The following is an 18378-nucleotide window of genomic DNA, read 5'->3' as shown; positions in this document are numbered from 1 at the left end:
TCTCCGCCCCTGGTTGATTGTGTTGCTCTTTGTAAATTGCGTTGCTTGTGTTGCTCTTTTATTACGAGCATGGTTGATTGTGTTGCTCTTTTAGGGACACTACTACAGAATACATCATCGCCAACGCCCCATCACCGCCGGTTTGTTTCGAACCGGCGGTGATAGTCTATCACCGCCGGTTCCAAATGGACCCGGCGGTGATGCTTACGTATCACCGCCGGTTCGTAATACGACCCGGCGGTGATGCTGTCGAGAGCATCACCACCGGGTCGTATTACGAACCGGCGGTAATACGTAAGCATCACCGTCGGATTGTAATTTGACCCGGCGGTGATGTGTTCTCCACCTATTTTTTTCATTCTCCCCTCCCTCTCTCTCTCGTGGCGTCCGCCCACAGCCCTCCCTCCCTCGTGGTGCCGCCCTCCTCCCAATTCCCATTCCACCTCCCGCGCCCTCCCATGGCGGCGGCGCTGGCCCTCCTCCCTCATCCCACGCCCTCCCATGGCAGCAGCGGCTAGCCCTCCGCCCAATCCTCCCTCCTCCCACGCCCTCCCATGGCGGCAGCGCCCGGCCCTCCGCCCCCTCCTCCTCCCTCCACCCTCCTCCCGCCCCCTCCCGTAGGAGCTTCAGGTGCTACGAGTCTCACGACACGAGCCCCTCCCAGCTCCTCGGGTCTCCCCCCTCTCGTGCTCCGCCGGGCCTCTCTACTCCTCTCTACTTTGCCTGCGCGTTCGTCGTCCGCCGCCTCCGCTTCAATTCACCCACGCCCACCTCCCGCCGGGCGGACGCCACGCCCGCTCCCCTCCAGATCTCCAGCCGCCGGCGCGCGGGCCGGCTCTGTTGGACTCGGTCATCGCACTTGGGGCGAGCGTAGGTGTCCGCGGTGATGCGGTGGGGCGGCGCGCTGCTCCTGGTGGCCGTCCTCGCCGTGGCCGCCGTAGCAAAGGTGAGCCCGGACCCGGATTTCTCTGTTCTACGGTCTTCCCCCCTTTCCCTCCCGCGTTGTCTGGCCGGATGGTGAGCTGCACTGCTGCTCACGCGATCTGGGGCATGCGCTAATCACCGCAGTTCCAGTTGCCTTAGGTGCTTGTCTCTGAGGAGACTTCTGCTTAATCGGATTTTAATGGTTTTGAAGCGCGTATGTAGACCGCGCGTGATTTGGCACTGAGGTGGACTAACTTTGATCTAGCGTTTTCATCAACACAAATACACCATGTAGACGAGGTTGGTGTTCCAAATCTATGTGTCCAGATAAATAGCCATTGCTTTTGCTTTCACCGATCCCAAATAGGTTCCCCAATTCTCGGCACGATTCTGCAAATTCAAATAGCCACTGAGAATACTGATAGCTTCAGGTGCTGTGTGTCCAATGCTCATTCCCCTAGGAGCGGATTGGCTGGTGATGATGCCATGGAGTCGGAGGAAATGCTCGCGATGCTGTACAGTATGGCAATCATGAGGTGAGGAAATTCTCACTGCAATTATCATCTTGTGTGTAACACATGGTTTCATTTTATTTTCCAGAGTTAAACTTCCAAAAAGTACAACAAATATTAATTTTCTCCCCCTTTTTTTTCTACTGTCAGGCTTGTAAATGGTTTTGTGGAGAATCAACATAAGAAAACTGGCCGTTCAATATCTGAACTAGCTGAGGCTGTTGGAATACCACGAGTTCTGGTGGACATTCGCCATGGTTAGAAGATTTTGTTTCCCGTGTCTTTTTACATCTGGTTATATTTGATTACTTGTTTAAACTGGTTTTCATATGGTCATTTGTGTCCTGATGATTGTTTATGCTGCATGTAGAAAGTTCCCATCGCAACCTTCCCTCCCTGCGACTGTTACGCCTGGCAAGTATTAAGGTAAAATGAGTTTGCTATCGTCTATGAGATCTCGTCATATAGTTCTTTCACTTTGCTACCAAGTGCTGTTTGGTGGTTCTCATATAATTTTGTTAGTTCTGAGAATTTTGATTTGTTCCGTTGTTTCTAGTCATGATATTTTACTTTCTAAGATAAAATTACTTTCAGGCATTTGATTAGTTGAAGTGTATTTACTGGGATCGCCAGACTAATTCCATTCCTGATGTTCAAGTGGAACTGAGGTCGAGATTGCATGAGATTTCTTCCTTTCTGAAGGAGAATGATTCAAAAGAATCAAAATCAGGTTCCAAAAGGAAACATGAGTATCAGAAGCTTATAGATAGAACTGTGATTGAGCCAGCCACTTGATCTTCTCTAGTGCTGTAGGACCTTCTGGTAGGCCTGGTTAGAGATGCATTACTACATGGAACCCACTTTCCATGAATATGCAAATCTAGAAATATAGATCGTCAGTCCACAAAATACAGTTCTCAACTGACTTCTCCAGTTTGGATGGTTTGCTTTGGTCAACATGCATTGCACTTTGCAAGGAAGCTTAATGAATTTTATATGCACCTTATGATAAATTTTGATTTTACTTATCTCTTCCATTAATCTGAACCTTTTCCTGCAGTTGTATAACTGTATAGTTAAGCATCCTCATTTATTTGTTACAATCGCATCATCTACTTTCTGTATATTCTTATTGCGAATGTGTGATGGCTACCATCTGTGCATGTCAATTCTTCTTTAGTAGTATTTACATCCAAGATATGAATAGCTGTCAAGGGAATATATTGTCACAACCAAGACATCTCACTGTTTGTGTGCTACTTCTAAATTGCAGGGTCTGAGAAACTGATTATCAAAGCCATAAAGTACACTCGACGGCTATACTATGCTTGTCCCTTTGAGGTTGTTTCTATTCTACTGGATCATATGCAACTGGATGCTCCAGAGTCCCCTGAAAGCAGTGACATGCAAGAAATTCATAGTTTGGGTGTTTATCAGTCATCTGACACTCAAATATCAAAAAGTGATATGAAAACTATCACTGGTTCCTCATATCATGTATCTGAAAATATTTTTTTTGATGGGAAAAAGGTCTTCACCGCCGGTTCGTGTCTTCAACCGGCGGTGTTGATGTCCCCATCACCAACGGTTCCAGATACGAACCAGCGGTGTTGATGTCCCCATCACCAATGGTTCTGGAACCGGCGGTGATGGCCCCGCTATCACCAACGACTTAAATCTAACGGTACCCAAAACCGTTGGTGATGCACTTTTAGAACCGGCGGTGATAGGGGTGGCTGTAGTAGTGGGACAAGCTAGCTAGTTGCTTGACACAATCTAGCTGGCGTGTAAATTAGCACATATTCGCCTTATAGATTCACCGTGTTGTTTAGTTTGCCTTATGCATAAAAAAGTGGGCTTTTCTCTTCAAATCAAAATCAAAATCAATGTACAAGGTTTGTTAGACATTGATTCCATCCAAGAGGCCTGTGAAACTTAGACCCCCGGCCAATTTAAAATTAAGGATATTTCTATATATGGTACTTGCGCAAAAAAGCTATCTTTATTGTCTTATTAAGTATGGATGGAGGTTCACTGAAAAAAATTTAGGAATTTTTTTATTCCATATAAAAGGATAATGTCCAACAGCTGAGTTAGCCTTAGGTAGGCATGACGGTAAAACACCGACAACAGCCGAACAAATTTAGAGACCGGTGATGGACTTTAGTCATATTATTCCATTGTAAATATATTTACCCTCGACTGTTTATTACGTACAATCTAACAATAATGTGTCGGGTCTTTGGGAAAAGATTACAGTCAGTACTTGTTAGCATACATGCGTGCAATTTTCCCATTCATATATGCTAGGCAGCAAATGACTTGAAACAATGCAAATATATTCAAGTAAACAATAGGAAAAAAGAACTCAATAGTGTACAAACAAAATGATAATGTGATGATCAAATATAGTATTTATTTCCTGCAATCCTCAAAATATTCACTCCATAACAAACACATTATAAAAAGATACAATATTTTGTTTTGTAAAAAGTATGTATGTGTTGAGCAAAGTTGAGAAGTCCCATTGCACACCATTCGGCATTCGCAGCTTCAATGTTGCATTAATATCCGCTAATACTTTGTTTAGTGGACTCCATATTACGTATTTAATTTCCAGCAGCACTAAAATCTAGAGAGAAATAGGGTTGACGAAATGGGACTCGATTGCCCCTATTATGTCCTTACTGTTTGTGTACAAATCTCTCATACCATGACAATAAAACATGGCACACATTGCACAATTGCTGACTCGTTGCACAACCGAAAGCAGCTCTCGATTCTTAAAGCGTGCTTCATTTGTATTTTTCCATTCATGTTCAACCAAATCACTTATCTTGGCTAGGGCAACTTCACTAGTGACATTGTGTTCCTTGATGTAGCACTCTACAGAATTGGCTGTGTCCATTTTATTCCCACCATTCTGAAAGTAAGTGTAACAGTATCAGGTGCACGTTCATAATTTTCCAAATAGATAGGAGTTAACCTTGACTATAAAATTTTAACTATATTATTGTACCTTAAATGCAGCCAAGTCGTTCGCGTAACGTGTTATTGCTCCAACGGTTTTGGCGGAATCACTGCAACCAATAGCCCACTCGAATGCATCTGGAGCTACATCATCCATGCCAAAAAGTATACCGACACATGCCATTTGTGCTCCCCCAGTCATGACAGACACATCCATTTGATCTTTAAAGCTTGGTATGTGATTCTTATGGAACCATTCGGATTCCTGTAGATAATAGCTGGATAATTTCTGGAACTGCATATGAGAAGAAAAGAGCATGCTTAAGTGTTGGTCAAATGTATCAGTGAGCTGATGCGAATCTTTGCGCATTGACTAGGCACCAAAAGAATATGCGAATCATATTGTCGGACATCATATGTAATTCTTATGCGTTCGCGAGTGGCATATAGTACTATTGGCTGAAATAATATGTATGGTTGGGTGGTTTGTTTTCTGTTGGACGAGGATTGGATTGAGCTCAGTTGACTTTGATTTCCATGTTAATATGGAAGGTGTGGTTTCAGTTTGAATCCTAGCCTACTAGTAGAGGTTACCGGAAGGTCCAGTTTATGTAGAAGCACAACACAGAGCGTGTTTGTGAGCTACACATTTTAGTGCTTGTGTGCTTAAGGTGTCGAAGGTGTGGTGGCCTCGTTGTCTTCAAGATCACCATATATTTTCCTCATCCTTCTCAACATCATCATTATTGTTCTTTCTGTGTTGTCTTCCTCCTCTTGTATTGGTGTTACCAACTGTCCATGCCCATGCCTGTGATTTCAGCAAGCTCAGAAGACACCTGCTCCTATGTAGCTATGCTACTTCACCTTCACTATGACTCAGCCCACTCCAGTATCCACAACATTACCCTCATCTTTCTCTTCCTCTAGAACTTGATAGTGGCTACACGCCCTCCATCCATAGCTCATCCTCATCCATCCTCCTCATGTTAATGGGGATGTAATGGCACTTGTCCTTCATCTTGTTCCCTTCCTCTAGACTACTCCAGGTCTAACAAGGGCCACCTAATCAGATATCCAGCCAAGTGCGGCTGAGGTTAATGGAGGACACCATATATAAAGCAGTGGTGGAAGAGCAACATTCATAGCAATGTCGGTGAAGGGGAAGCAAATAAAGACATCCTTTGTCCCTAAAAAATAAGTTATTTTATTTTTATTCTAAGTCAAACTATATTTAGTTTAAACAAGTTTGTGACACTAAATAAGTATATTATCAAAATATATTTCATGATCAATCTAATGATATCATAAATGTTGGCACATACTTTTCTCTTTAAACTTGGTTGAACTTAATTTAGTTTGACTTCCCCCTTCAAAAAAAATTTAGTTTGACTTAGAACAAAACTAGAATGACTTATTTTTTATATCAGGAATGAAGCAATTCTCGCTAGATTATCCCGAGGGAGTATGCGGAGATAAGTAAGGAACTAATTAAAAAGGGGAAGAATGAGGCATTTAATTAGACCCGGGTCATTTGTGGAGCTGTGCGTGCGAATGTGCAGAACATGACTCAGGTTGTACCCAATAATGTAAAGTTTCATTGCATGGTTTTCAAGAGGGCCTTGCCATTTTCAGATATTAGAATTGATGAATGAAACTATGTCTCCTGACACAAAGCTCCATTTCACGATTTCATAAGCTACCATCTCATTTAGTTGTTGTCAACGGAAGTTGATGAAACATGTGATGTTTAAACAAAAAGCTTCTTAATGGGAATTCGATCCATACATTTTTCAGTGTGTTGGAAATGGTGAGAACCAGTTTCAGCCTGATGAAAATATTCTCATCTCTCTCCTCAGTCCTCATAAATTCTTTACCATATCACTAGATGAGCTGACGTGTGACCTCATTTAATTGGAATGAAATTACTATGGAACTCCCACTAGGGATGGTCTAGGAGTGTGAACATCCCTGTCAAATATTCCTTAGTGTCCCATTGATTTAGATATCTCACATGGTTCCAGATTGAAAACATGACAAATAAACCTTTTGTTATGGATATATCATGACAAATAAATTACCACACACATTTCTTAAGCTAACAACAGTATGATATATGCTTTAGCTCTCATGGTTCCAAGAAAACCAAGATATATATGCAATCCAATTTAAGCATTTTTGTGCTAATGGTGAACTCTTGTTTCATTATAAAAATGGTCCCTGCTTCTTCATTTCTCAACGCAATGTTTTCAATGAGGCAACAACTTCAATGATGACAAGGGGCATGAACTTGTTCTATTAGTGATGAGTATTAACAAGGAATAACATAACAATTTAAAGTTGTCCATACGTGAGTGACGTGGATGAAAATCAGAGTTTGATGGATTTTTTCCAACATTAAATAACAAAGAATGAAAGAAATATGATAGTTAGTTATAATAACTCTGCAACTCTTATCATAGTCGCAAATCCAGTTGACGATGTTCTGTACTATATCCATGTCCAATTTATTGTTCATGTTATTGATGTTCTTTTCTTCAAAAAAATCAGTTGTTGGTGTTCTTTGCAACCGCAACAAGTTTGATTTTCCACACATATTTTGATATTTTTCATTACTTTGACTAATAGATATTATTATCAACCCATGTTGTGTTTTGACATGGGTAAAGTTAATTCCTTCAAAATGGTGTTACATCTGTTAGCATATTTCATATTGGTAAGATTTGAAGAACCATAATAAAGAACATCTAAAAATAAGATAACATTGGCCTACCGCTTTTTTGTTGTAAGCACTGCGATACTTTTCATGTGGTCCCAGTTCATTATCAAACTCCCTAAAGTTGCTTATAAGCTTGAGAAAGAATTTCGTCAAGTAGTCCGGTAGAAGACAAGCTGCACTCTCATCCCATCTGCATAAATCAACCTTATTAAACGTTAATTGATTTGTCAAACATTCAAATTCATGTATTTTGCATCGCTTGTTCCCTATGTGGAAATTAACCAAATCCAAAATTAAATCAACCTTTCTATAGCCTGATGTAACTTTTGGCATTCCTCCAAATTAGCATGAGTATCAAAAGTGTCATCTAATAAGGTCCATAGCACAAATATCTTGGTAAGAATAATCCGTGCACGTGCATGTTCTTGCTCATGGTACACATTGTAAGAATAAAAGTAGCCCTCGATCAAACGATCCCTGATGTAATCTAGCTCAATATATGCTGAAAGATCCTTCCACCACCTATAATTTAGTATCAAGTTTAGTTCAATCAGTCTTATATCAGTGTTACAAAATCAAAAATGGAAGTCTATAAAAAAAATGCGGCCGGAGGGGTGAACGGACCCCAACCGTTTTTCATTAAGAGGAAGCAACACGGCTTCACCCGGCCGCGGAAAAATCCCCCGAACCCTGGCCCATGCCCGAGAGGGCCAAGCCTTGCGGCGAGCATAGCGAGGGGGATTTTTTTAACCCACGAGAAAATTCGTCCCGACTGGGAATCGAACCAGCGACCTCAAGTGGGAGTGCCATCGGGCTGGGCTAGCCAGTTGGCCGCCCAACCTTAGGCAAAAATGGAAGTCTATGATAATATGTTTTTTCTGAACCAAGTTAGCATAGCATAATTAGGGCCCATTGTACATGAGACATACTGGGAAACAGTCTTGAGCTCTTTTAGGTAGAGATGTTGTAGAAGATTAAATTCAAGCTTGGCGAGCTCCAAAATCGCAGGGTTGTATGGTTGTTCATATACGTTGTACTCGGTTATATAATTTAGTGCCTCTACTCTCTTCAAGGTTCTTGGTAATGGAATCCGAAGAGCACGTGTGACTTGTTCAGCAAACGGGGACTTTAGGGTACTTCTCTCTAATTCCAGATGATGCCTTGCAAATAAGATAGCTTCTTCAAGTGCTCCCTCGTTGTGAGTTAGAAGGTGAGCTGCATTATACAAGCCTAGCAAGCCTTTCGTGTCATTAGTTATATCACTGACAAAGCTCCCATCTCCACTCTTGAAAATGTTGAACACATCTACAGAATAAACACATTTGTGCTCAAATTATAGGGATCGACGGTGATGCACATATATTAGTAATATATCCATATATATACTTTGCAATGGATATACTTAAATGTAGAACTACTACTAAATCTAAAAAAAATATGGTTCTACAGTATTTTTAATTGTACCTGGAGGAACCCAAAATCCTTGCTGCCTAAGCAACCGAAACCGAAGAGAAACCTCATTAAGGCTTCCACTATTGAAATCAGCATTGTGAATGCTGTGTAATGTAGTGGTTATCTGTTCCTCAAAATGATGATCTATTCCGAGACGTTGGAGCACATCTACTAGGTTCATCTTTTCCACTATATTCTTGCAGTTTTGAAATAGAACACCTACCTCCTCTTTTAATTTATTGGCCCTCTCTCTCATCCATTTCTCGGACCTCTGCAATTTAATAGAAGCAAGATCACACATAGTTTATCATTTGATATGAAAGAAAACAACGCCACACGAATAGTTGTGTAACCCATAAATAATTTAAGGTCCTAGTTTGTTTTGTTTAGTCACAGTAATTTATATGGAGTAGTTGTAAAATGTGTTTCATGATTAAAGTTATAATGAATTGAAGACAAAGTGAATATGGAATCTTATAATACTCCATATATATAGAAGTAATATATGTCTACTGCTGCATAGAAGCAAAGCAGAGTAGTAAAATACTAGAAGAGTAAAATGCACCCCAGATTCCTAAACTTGTCTTGTTGTGTCAACTAGGTCCCCTTACTTGCTAATTGGTTCGCGTGAGATCCAAATCACCACTAAACCACATGCTTGGACTGGATTGCAAGGGGTGGAATTTATTTAGGGGGTTATGAGCAGGACTGTCAGGACAAGTATCCCAGCTCACCACGATGGTGAGCAGGTCGGCAAGGCCAGCGCCGCGCCCACGATGGCACGGACGCCAGCGCAGCTGCACAGACCGTGGCCAGGCCACGCACGGTTGGCCGGTATGGGGTGAGGGGCATCGATTGGTTCCCCAGATCCCGCAGTGGCAGGCTCAAGCCTTGCCAGATCCGGTGGCCATGAGGTCCGATGCGGCCTGCATAGGGCTGGGAAAGCATGCGCTGCAGGCGGGCGATGATGAAGAACTCGTGCTGCAAGCGAGCGGGCAGCCGGGTGACCTCGCCCTGCAGTGAGCGCAAGCATGCGGCCCGCACGGGCATCTGAATTGGATTCCACAAGCTCACAACTCCCGAATCAATCAATACACTCATCAAATCGAGTAGAAAATTAAAGAAGCCCACCCAATCCATAGTAAGAGGCCGAGGCAGAGGCAGGGAAGCCCGACGGAAGTAGTGGCTACAGGTTGCCGGTGATCCATGCTGCAGGGCGAGTGAGTAGGAGGGGCATCAAGGATGATGCAGTGGGGCGGACATGCACGAGAGAAAAGCATCACCACCGCCCTTGGCCGGCGCACCAGCAGCCTCCGTGCGTCGGAGCCACATGCGAACAAGCTCACCCCAAGGCCCAAGCCGCCTCCTCCCCCCTCGACTCCTTCTGTGCTGCTCTGCCTATGCCACTCCACCAAGGTCCACCCGCGCCGTCTAGCGCCACTCCGCTCGTGCGCACCGCAATGTTCGCTCGGCGGCGCCACTTGCTGGTTCGCAGGCCGCGCCACCATGCCCACCTGCTCATCACACCGTGTCATGACAATATTGCTCATAACTCCTAGAAAAATCCCACTCCTTGCAATCTAGTCCAAGCAGATGGCTTAGTGGTGATTTGGACCTTTGACCTTGTGTTTGCCACCCCCGTCCCCCACGTCGCCCGAGCTGGGCGACTCCGCTTGCCCCGTCCCCCATGTCGCCCGAGCTAGGCGACTCCACCTGCCCCGTCCCCAGCCCCACCTACCTCTTTCCTGCCTCCGCCGCCGCCAGAGTTGTCCACTGGAAGCCCGGTGAGCACGGAGGCGGTGGGGCCATCCCACTCTTCCCCTCTCCTTTTCCCTCTCATTTTTTTCCACCCAGCTTCCTCCTCCTTCGCTCTTCTTGCTCGGCAAGAGGCCATGACCGGCGGCTAGATCCTCGTGGGGATGGCTGGATCTACACAGGCGGCATGTCACACCCTGAAATTTTTGGATTTCAGGATGTGATTAAAATTAAAAATAATTCAATAATTTTCTCATAATTTTAAAATTTTGCCAACATTTACTTTTCTTTATAGGGAATCTAGTATAAAAAAATAATTGTTTGTCTTTTAAATTAAATAAGGTTATTCTTCTTGTGTTGCATTCATGTTGCTTTTGCATTGTTTTATTCTTTGTTGTTCAGTTTGAATTTGAATTCTTATATTCGAATTTAAATTGAATGTGTTTGCTCTTCTCAAGAAAATAGAAAGCTTTTCTCTTCCACTTTCAGCCCAGCCGGCCCGTTCCCTTCCCCTTTTCCTTTTTTCTCCGCGCGGCCCAGCTCCGCGGCCCGCCTCCTTCTCCAGCCCGACGCCGCTCCATCACCCAATCTGCCGTGACAGGTGGGGCCCACTTGTTAGGGTCATCTTCCTTCTCCCGCCGGGGCCCACTTGTTAGGGTCATCTTCCTTCTCCCGCCCGCGCCGTGCCTCTGCTTCAGGCCCCGCGCCGCGCTCCGCTATTGCCCGTGGGCCTCCGTCTGAGCCGGCCGACCTGAGGCCCCCTCCAGCTCCGCCCCGCACACGCGCCTACCCGGACCCTCTTCCCCACGAGCTCGCAACCGAACCGGACGCTAGTCCGAATCCGGCCGTCGTACGCGCTCCGCCGTACCCTGAGCCCGGGCCCGCAAGCCGAGGTTCCTCGTGCCCTATAAATAGCATTGCCCCCGCACCCCTTGATCCGCACGCCCAGGCCGCCGCCTTTTTCCCCGCGCAGAACCCTAGCCTCGCCGCCGCCATTGGAGCTCTGCTCGAGCTCGGGCCACCACCGAACGACCTCCTCGCTGCATCCCTTCGCAAGCCGAGCGTCCCCGGAGATCCGTGCCACGGTGAGGAACCCCGTCAACCGTTTTCCACCTTCCTTTCTCTCTCCTGCGCACGCGCGCACAATTCACCGGAGCTCTGCTTTGCCGCTCGCCGCCGCGCACCCACGCCCGGCCTCCACCGCGTCTTGCAGAGCCCGCAATCGGTCTCCCAGCGTCGCGCACAGACTCCCCGAGCCCGGTTTGAATCAAGTGCCGGAAGGCCGTTCCGGCCTTACGCCGGCGATCTGCCATCGCGCGCCGCTGTTCACCGATCAATCGCCGCCGCCGTTTGCCCCCTTTGCCCAGAGCCATCCAATCCATGGTCGTTTTGCAAAAGAGCCCTTCAGTTTTGCTAAAATCAATCCGCCGTCCATAGCAGATCAAAAATATTTACAAAACAGCCCCTACTTTTATGTTCTGAACCCTGAGTTTTTGCAAAATAGAACCCACCGTCCTTAGAGCGTTGTTTTTCACGCTAACCCCCAAGTTTAGGGTTTAATTATGTTTTGGGCCCCAGTTTCTTCACCCAGAGCCCCTGTTCTTTCAAAACTTTTACAAATAAGCCCATAGAACCCTGTTTTGGCCATAACTTCTTCGTTTTAGCCCCATTTTCATCGGTTCTTGCGCTCACGTGATTGTTGTGACGTGTGCAAGAGATTTATCACCTTGTTATCCTCTGTGAGCACACTTTGTTGCATCTTACGAATCTTTTCTACTAGTTCTTAACCCTTTTGTTAATCGCGACTAGATCCCTGAAGCACCGTTTAGTCTATAGAATCACCGTTTTAGTTCTGTTTTTCGCCTTTCTTGCGCTCTCGTAACCATAGTAGCGAGCCCTATCCTTTAGTTTGTTCTTCTAAAGCTTTTATCTTGTTTGGTGTATTGTTCTTAGATATACTTGTTGTTTGTTTTGTATGTTTGCTCGATGATTGCTCCGAGTAGAAGGATCGCCGTTCGAAGATTGAAGATCAAGAGTTCCAAGTGAGCAAAAGCTGAAGAGCAGTAAGAGTAGCTTTTCGTTGGAGAAAGGCAAGTGACCCTAACCATCTTTCTATCTATGCTTATTTACAAGAGTATTATGATGATTTAATTGGAACATAGAGAACCACCCAAGAAAACAGTACAACCACAATACTATATGGCTCTGGTCTTAGCTGATTAATTAGAGACTCTAGATTGTGACAGTCTTATCGAAAGGGCAAGAGGGGATGCATCGATGGGGTATAGCTCGGTCCTCTTGGGGCAATTGGTATTGTTTAATGGTCCTTTGGCAAGGTACCACCTCATTAGGACAGTGTTATGACCACTTTGGCTTGAAACCTTAGCGGATTGTCACGGGTTAGGGAATCTTTGTAAAGGCCTCGTAGCGTCCCTATGCAATCACACCTCGGAAGTGTGATACTTTGCCTAGCTAGCACATTGCGTGGTTGGGTTCAAAGTTCTTTAGAACTTTTACGCGAATTGTGGTGAAAGTGTACAACATCTGCAGAGTGTAAAACTGATATATCAGCCGTGCTCATGGTTAAGAGCGGCTTAGACCCTCACATGATTAATAAACTTAAAGATGGATATAAATCATATTCTGGTTATTTCTGGTGGCATTGCTGAGTACCAACCATAAGTGTACTCACCCTTACTTACTGCTGCTCAGAAGTAGAAGGTGTGAGAAATATTTTGAAGATGATGCTGAGTTCTAGGCATGCGCAACCCCCAGTCGATTGCCTGTGAAGTTTGGAGCCTTCATTTTCAGGATAAGCTGTATAACTCTGATAGTCTTTTATTTATTTTAGTTCTTTTTTTCGTGATACTGTTACTGATTATTCACTTATAATGTCTCTATATGTATGAAACTTGATCCTGGTATACATATAGTTATACATTCGGTTTTCTTTTAAGAACCGGATGTGACACGGCGGCCGGATCTGCACGGCCGATGGCCGGATCTGCTCTCTGCCGGTAGTTTCTGGTCAGTCCTGGGAAACGGAGCAATGTTGGGGGACCGGGCTGGACCCGGGCGGAGGCGGCGGCGACACGTACAGGTGGCCTTCTTCTGCATCCTCGCGGGGGGCGAGGCCGGGGCCGCGGGTCCGCCCTTGGCCGCCGGTTTCCCGCACTGTGGCCTGGGCACGGCCGCATAGGCCTGTTCCGTGTTGTCAAGGCCTTCATGCGCAGTGTCATCCTCGCCATGGGGCTCGTCCGCATCCTGCCCACAGTGGCGCCTAGTGGCTTTGCGTCCCCTGTGCAGGGCATGTTTGTGGGCACGGCAATGGCTCCTGTAGGCTTTATCCACTGGTGCGTGAATTCCTGCACGGGGGGCTCTCCATCATTAGTTATCCATTCCGACAGCCGGTGCTACCCGCGATGAGTTGTTTTGGCAACATCGTGGTGGTACGGCCGGTGGTGGTTTGCTTGGTTGCATGGCGGAGCCGTCATGGTGATGTGGCTGGTAACAACCAAGTGGATGTGTGCCACGACACCGTGGTGGCGCGTTTGGACATCGTGGTGGTACTAGCCATCTCTTGCATCTCATATCTGCTAAGGTTGGGGTTGGTGAGGTCATGGTGAAAACCTGGACGATGAGGTCTACAGACACTGCTTGCTCCTTTGAGGCATCCACTCTCAGTACCTCACCGTCCTACCGTGCTATCATTTTGTGGGTGAAAACCCAATCCTTCTTGCACTAACATTGATGGAACCACTGGCGTCACATCCTTCCTGGAGGCGGCGCTAGGCATTTTCAGCATGGTGGTCCGGCTTCTTCCGACTGGCTGTGGCAAGGGTGCTTCTTCTTTTCTCTTATTCTTGTTGTTTCTTTCTTTTTTGTTAGAAAAAAAAGGCTCGTATTGTGGCTCATGTCGACGTCCCAATCAATCCGACCGAGCAGAGTTTGTGAAGGCTCGTGTCGATGACCCAATTCGACTAAGCGGAGTTCTCGTTGAGGCCCGTGTCGATATCCCAATCCGACCAGGCATAGTGAGTATAGGCTCGGGTCGATGACCCAATCCAACTGGGCAGAGTAAGTTGAGGCTCGAGTCGATGTCCCAATCCAACCGGGCGGAGTAAGTTGAGGCTCGGGTCGATGTCCCAATCCGACTAGGTAATTGTTGGAGATGAGTTGAATCCAGCACGTGTTGATGCCCCAATCCAACCGACCGATGCTGAGTTCATTTGAGTAGTTCATTAGCTTTGTGTGGCACATGTTCATGCCTCAATCCAACCAACCGGTGTTGCTCTGCAGTTTTTTTTTCCATTTGTTGTTTGTCCAGTCTAGGCTTTATCTGTTTTTTAATATAATCGGCAGCTCTCGTGCCTAGTTCGTTTCAAAAAAGAAAGTGGTGATTTGGACCTCACGCGAACCGATTGACAAGTTCTTGAGTGAATATGCATTTTAGGAGTTTGGGATCTTGTTGACACAGTGGGACAAGTTAGGAACCTGGGATGTATTTTACTCATAGTAGAACCATAGTCTCCTCCCCCCTCCTCCCCCACCAAAAAAACAAGTTATTTTACCAATTTAGTATGTATACGTGTATGCAGCAAACAATTCGTGTCAAGTATGGCCAATAAATATGGGCAAGTAAGGTCATTTTACCTCCTTTTCAATTTGTAGTTTCATTCTCTTCCTAAAGTGACTGTTTTTTTTTTTTGAACGGAGGGAGTGTGTTCTTCCATGTGTCCCTTTGGTGTGTCTGAACTTTGCTATGTGCATCTGCTATTTTATTTAAAGCAGATCGAAAATGGAGTTCCTTGCTTCAGACATCTGCTATTTTGTTCCTTGTCTTAGACACTATCTGCTGCTGTGTTCTTTTGCTATGTTTGAACATTACCATATGCATATCCAATTTGATTTTAAAACAAATCAACCTATGATGTGTCTTTTTAATTAACTACAGTTGGAGTGGCTACGGTTCTTGTTGATGCTTCCAATGGAGCATTGGATGGTGGAGTTGTTGTCAATAACTAAGGCGCCAATGATATGTGGTAGAGTCTTATTAGCAAACATTTCTTTTTTATGAAAGAGCATTCAATATTGTAAATCGATGTTTAATTTAAATTATTTAGTGTTGCAAACTAAACAATGTTTAACTGATATATTATTTTTTAACTTGCATGTACAATGAGTTTATTTGGTTTGAAATTTTCTAATTGTTTCAAAACATATTTGATGGAGCCATATATTTTGTTGGATTGTAAGCATATAGTGCTTTCTTGCTTGTGAAGGCCACTAGAGAGATGGCCCAAAGGCCAATGGTAACAAAGCAGCAAACGATTAGCCCACATATCCAATAAGGGCCAGGATATTAGGATTAGACCACCTTTCAGATGAAAAGGGCTGGATTAAATTAGGATTGGACCACCTTTCAGATGAAAAGGGCTGGATTGGCGTTCGAGTCAGGCCTCGGCCCATTGTCAGTCCTAGCCTCTAGGAGGTAATAGGATCCACTTTCTCAAAAAAAAGAGAGGAGGTAATAGGATCCACGAAACGCATGGAGAAGAAATGATCCTTGCTCACAACTTATGTCAGGGTCCTTCTCTTCACTCATTATTGGGGATTGCGTCAACACATTTTTTTGCATGAGATTCCATTTTTTTCCTTTTTTTTTATAATTCTCTTCATTAATTTTTTTTCATCTCAGTTTTTTTTTCTTAAATGGCATCTTTCAGTGTCTTAGCACCTGAAGGATCCAGTGGGACCCTGTTTAGAGATGAGCAGATCCAGCTTGGGAGATAATACACAGGGTTTGTTCCGGGAAGGAAATCGCAAAATCGTAAAGACAAAGGGATTTAGATAAGTTCGAACCACTTGAAAAAGTGTAGCACTCTACGTCATGTGTGTTGATTCAAGATTTTTCCAAAAGATCCTTTATAATTCCTTCGAGTCCTACCCGCAAAAAAAAAATCCTTCGAGTCCCTTAGTCCCTACCTCTCATGGCTCATGGGTGGTTGTGCCGGCTCCAATCTTACCTGTCAAATCCACCCGCGATAGGGTGTTTGGTTCCCCCGGACTAAATTTAGTCCCATCACATCGGATATTTGATCACCAATTAAGAGTATTAAATATAGACTAATTACAGAACCTATTGTATAAATGGAGGCTAATTCGCGAGACGAGTCCATTAAACCTAATTATTTCATGATTTGACTATATTGTGCTACAGTAAACATGTGCTAAAGATGAATTAATTAGGCTTAATTGATTCATCTCGTAAATTAGCCTCCATTTATGCAATTATTTTTATAGCTAGCTCATGTTTAGTCCGTCTAATTAACATCCAAATGTCTGATGTGACCCAAACTAAAGTTTAAAGTTTAGTCCTTGATCCAAACATGCCCTAACCCTAACCCTGACGCTCCTGCTCCCGATCAGTCCTCCTCAGCCCTTGGGTTTGAGGTCGAGGCAGGTCTTTAGATGTTGGCCCCACCAACAAAAAAACCCCATAAAAGCTTCTCCATCCCATAGCCTACCGCTACGTTCCTCCATGATCGCGACCCCCTGTGCCGTCAGCCGTATTTCGTTCAACCAGGGCTACCAGCCATCGTCCATCCGCGGCCCTGCAATGCCGCACCCCGACCACCAGCCTCCCGCGCGACTCGATGCCATCCGCCATCCGCGCACGCAGGGCCACACCCCTAGCCCCTGCCAGCCGTTCTGGTGCATACCACGCCGGCATGGGAAGCTCATGGACGAGCGCCGTCAAAGGAGAGGAGGCGTAGGGGTGCAAATAGGTAATCTTTATTATGTGCATCTCCAATCCTGTTTAGTTCAAAATATTTTACTAGTTTTGCAAAATATAATTCTATTTTGAAGAAGTGGTATAAAATTTTGAACTAAAAAAATTTGAAGATACTCCTAAGGGTCACTCATTTGCACCTTAAGGGCCCAAGAGAACCTCACCGTATCTAGCACGGGAGCTGAACACCCCCCCCCCCCCCCCCCCCGGGCCCCAAGGTCCTTTGGTTTGGCTATTCTTGTGCGTGGCACGTAACTCCTTCCTTCTCTTTCCTTAAGATTTTTATATTTCTTAAGGTCAGATCTGAAGCTTGATGCCCGTCCTCAAGCTCTTTCGCTTAATACCCCTTTCTAAGACCTCGTTTGCTATGTATGAGGTCGACCTCACAACGTTAAGACCTCCTTCTTCCCAACACTCTGGATGCCCTTATGGGTAAGATTTCTAGGTGAAAAAAATCACAGGATTTTGGTTTCTCTTTTTTGCGAGGAAGGGTTTTGGTTCCCTGACTTCTTATTCATGCATATTCTTAGAAACGAATATATACATATTGATGTAGGATCAATGTGAGAAAAACATCCAAAGTTTTATTTTTACCCAGATTAAACAAACTGATTTAAAATGATCAACGTTAAAAGGCATCCAAAATTTTCTTCTTGGCCTGATAAATCAAATTTATTTTATAAAGAAAGTGGAATAAAGAGTACGTGACTTACTTGTGATGGTGGTGGGGTGTAGTTGATAAAGAAGTCATTCCAAAGTGAAGGATCACTACTACAAAACAGGCCTTTGTTCCTGGCCATTTGTCCCGGCAGCCTTTGGGCCCGGGACAATAGGTGGCTTTTGTCCCGGGTCCAACGGCTAGCCGGGCCAGCGGGGGGGACGGGGGACTTTTGTCCCGGTTGGAGACACCAACCGGGACAAAATGGGAGCCTTTTGTCCCGGTTGGTGGTTCCAACCGGGACAAAAGGCCCGCGTAGCCTTTTGTCCCGGTTGGAACCACCAACCGGGACAAAAGTCCCCCCTTTTGTCCCGGTTCGTGCCTCCAACCGGGACAAAAGGCCTTGCGCCCCTTATCCCCTTCCCTCTCCCCCCGCCCGAGCCATTCAGCTCACTTGTTTTCTCTGTTCTTGGCTCGGGATAGAGGAGTTTTGCTCATTTCTTCACCACATTTGTGAAGATCTTTGATTCCCCGTCCATCCATCTGCTCTAAAGGTTTGGGGCTTGTTTTTCTCTTCTTCCTTGGCTTGTATAGCTCA

The 18378-nt window shown here is 45.0% G+C and overlaps 2 protein-coding genes across 3 annotated transcripts; one reads left to right on the top strand and one right to left on the bottom strand.

Moving 5' to 3' along the window:
- The first annotated feature begins 1004 nt into the window (after positions 1-1004).
- LOC120686858 (ribosomal biogenesis protein LAS1L-like) lies at positions 1005-2930 on the top strand. 2 transcript variants are annotated; one of them, XM_039969051.1, is made up of 4 exons: positions 1005-1460; positions 1587-1693; positions 1807-1862; positions 2031-2175. In XM_039969051.1, the coding sequence occupies exons 1-4, from the start codon at positions 1411-1413 to the stop codon at positions 2040-2042; spliced, it is 225 nt and encodes a 74-aa protein (XP_039824985.1). In that variant the 5' UTR covers positions 1005-1410; the 3' UTR covers positions 2043-2175. The 2 variants fall into 2 exon arrangements, with proteins under 2 accessions (XP_039824985.1, XP_039824984.1); XM_039969050.1 differs by lacking the exon at positions 2031-2175 and adding an exon at positions 2710-2930 and having other exon boundaries at positions 1006-1460.
- An 883-nt stretch (positions 2931-3813) lies between these two features.
- On the bottom strand, positions 3814-17884 carry LOC120684343 (tau-cadinol synthase-like). The gene is made up of 7 exons (XM_039966208.1): positions 17836-17884; positions 8587-8845; positions 8052-8427; positions 7426-7644; positions 7177-7312; positions 4456-4701; positions 3814-4359 (listed from the first exon to the last, which is right to left on the bottom strand). The coding sequence occupies exons 2-7, from the start codon at positions 8828-8830 to the stop codon at positions 4069-4071; spliced, it is 1512 nt and encodes a 503-aa protein (XP_039822142.1). The 5' UTR covers positions 8831-8845; positions 17836-17884; the 3' UTR covers positions 3814-4068.
- Between the last annotated feature and the right edge of the window lie 494 nt (positions 17885-18378).

Source organism: Panicum virgatum, chromosome 8N (assembly GCF_016808335.1).
Source record: "Panicum virgatum strain AP13 chromosome 8N, P.virgatum_v5, whole genome shotgun sequence".
Lineage (NCBI taxonomy): Eukaryota > Viridiplantae > Streptophyta > Magnoliopsida > Poales > Poaceae > Panicum > Panicum virgatum.
Note: the sequence above shows the minus strand (reverse complement) of the source record. Positions and strands in the feature narration are given on the sequence as shown.